Genomic DNA, 1,426 nt, shown 5'->3' with positions numbered 1-1,426 from the left:
CTTGGCTACGCAGCAGGTGTGCCATGGCGTATTCCCTATTTCCACAAACGAGTTATACCCACCAGCCCCCATTCCAACCTGTCCGCGCCTACCTTCCTGCACAGGGCCTGGTAAATCCTGCGGTAGCACCCCCTCTTTCGGGTTCTCCCTCTTTCTGGCCAATCGGAGGCAACAGGTTTGCCAGACTCTGATGATTCTCTGGATGCCGCGGAAAATGACTCTGCTGCGAAGGGTTTTTGCAGTATGGGATGCAGTACTGTGGCCCTCCGCGGAGGCCTAAAATGGAGGGACCCAGGCAGTTCCGTCTGCGCCCCCCGCCGCTGTCTCTGGGCCCTGAGCGGCCCCACGGTCCTTCAAGCGGCCGCCTGGAGGGGATGGCGGGGGTGGCGTGGGTGGCGCAGATGGCGCTCTCCACCCGGGGGGCCGCCGTTGTGGCGGGCGATGGCTCACTCGATCCGCACCTGCAGGCGGACGTTGAGCATCACCGAGGCCACCATATAAAAGTAGGGGAAGTTCACGCGCAGCCGCCAGGCCAGGTCGAAGAAGGTGAGCAGCGTGCGCGTGAGCCCCTTGCAGAAGGCGCTGTAGGAGCCGCGCGTCGCCGCCCAACGCGACAATCGCATTGCCAGGCCGGATAGGGCTGCAGCCGCAGCTGCAGCCGACAGGGCCGTCGACACCGCCATCGGCCTGGCTCACTCGCTCACCCGCTGCAGAGCCAGCTCAGTGCGCCTTTCCGCGCTGCACCGCGACAAGTCGCCCAACGCCGTCTGCAGCCCCGCCCTCGGGCTCCGGGTCCTTGCAGCCTCTAGTGCTCCACCCACCACCCCGCAGCCTCAGTGGCTCTCTGCCTTCTTGCGAGACCTGCGGCTGCTCAGCTCCACCCCCTCGCCGCAGGCTCTGGGCAGAAGTCCTTTTCCCCCTAGTTCAGCAGGTATCTTTGTCTCATCCTGAGTCCTGCTGCTACAGAATGGCCGCAGAGGTCGGGCCGGGCTTGCTTGGCCTTACTGCCTCAGTCCCACAGATGGAAACCCTCTCTCCACGAAGTCTCATACCAACCAAGTGCCTGTCCCATCTGTTCAGCTTGTTATTCCTAGAGTGCATAAATACTGAACGGCGTGAATGGTGCGCTGCTAGGACTAGCTCTAGAGAAATACTCTAGAATTCATCAAGATGTTTTTATTTCTTTTAAGGACTAGCTAGCTCTCGTGGACCACTTTTGCTAATTCTATAGGAAAGTATATCCAGTAGTTCTCTCCTATGCACGCTAACACCCCTCTTCCATCGCCTCCTGGGGAACCAGGTCCAGGGACTCATTGCACCTTTCATTATTTGCATAATGCCCTGAACTGCCATCAGATCAATGGTGCATGCATTTTGTTCCATTTCTGTTGTGTTTGCTGGCTGCGTTTTCATGTTAACATCTAAT

At 58.8% G+C, this 1,426-nt stretch overlaps 1 protein-coding gene across 1 annotated transcript in view; it reads right to left on the bottom strand.

Annotated features, from left to right (window-relative positions):
- Positions 1-837, bottom strand: part of LOC102001478 (small integral membrane protein 10-like protein 2A) — a 2,738-nt gene extending 1,901 nt beyond the window's left edge. The window contains exon 1 of the mRNA XM_005358480.2: positions 93-837. Within this exon, the coding sequence (XP_005358537.1) occupies positions 447-683 (237 nt within the window). The 5' untranslated portion in view covers positions 684-837 and the 3' untranslated portion in view covers positions 93-446. The remainder of the gene's footprint in view (positions 1-92) is intronic.
- Between the last annotated feature and the right edge of the window lie 589 nt (positions 838-1,426).

The sequence above is a fragment of the Microtus ochrogaster genome, chromosome X (assembly GCF_000317375.1).
Source record: "Microtus ochrogaster isolate Prairie Vole_2 chromosome X, MicOch1.0, whole genome shotgun sequence".
Classification (NCBI taxonomy): domain Eukaryota; kingdom Metazoa; phylum Chordata; class Mammalia; order Rodentia; family Cricetidae; genus Microtus; species Microtus ochrogaster.
This window is presented reverse-complemented; position numbering and strand designations above follow the sequence as displayed.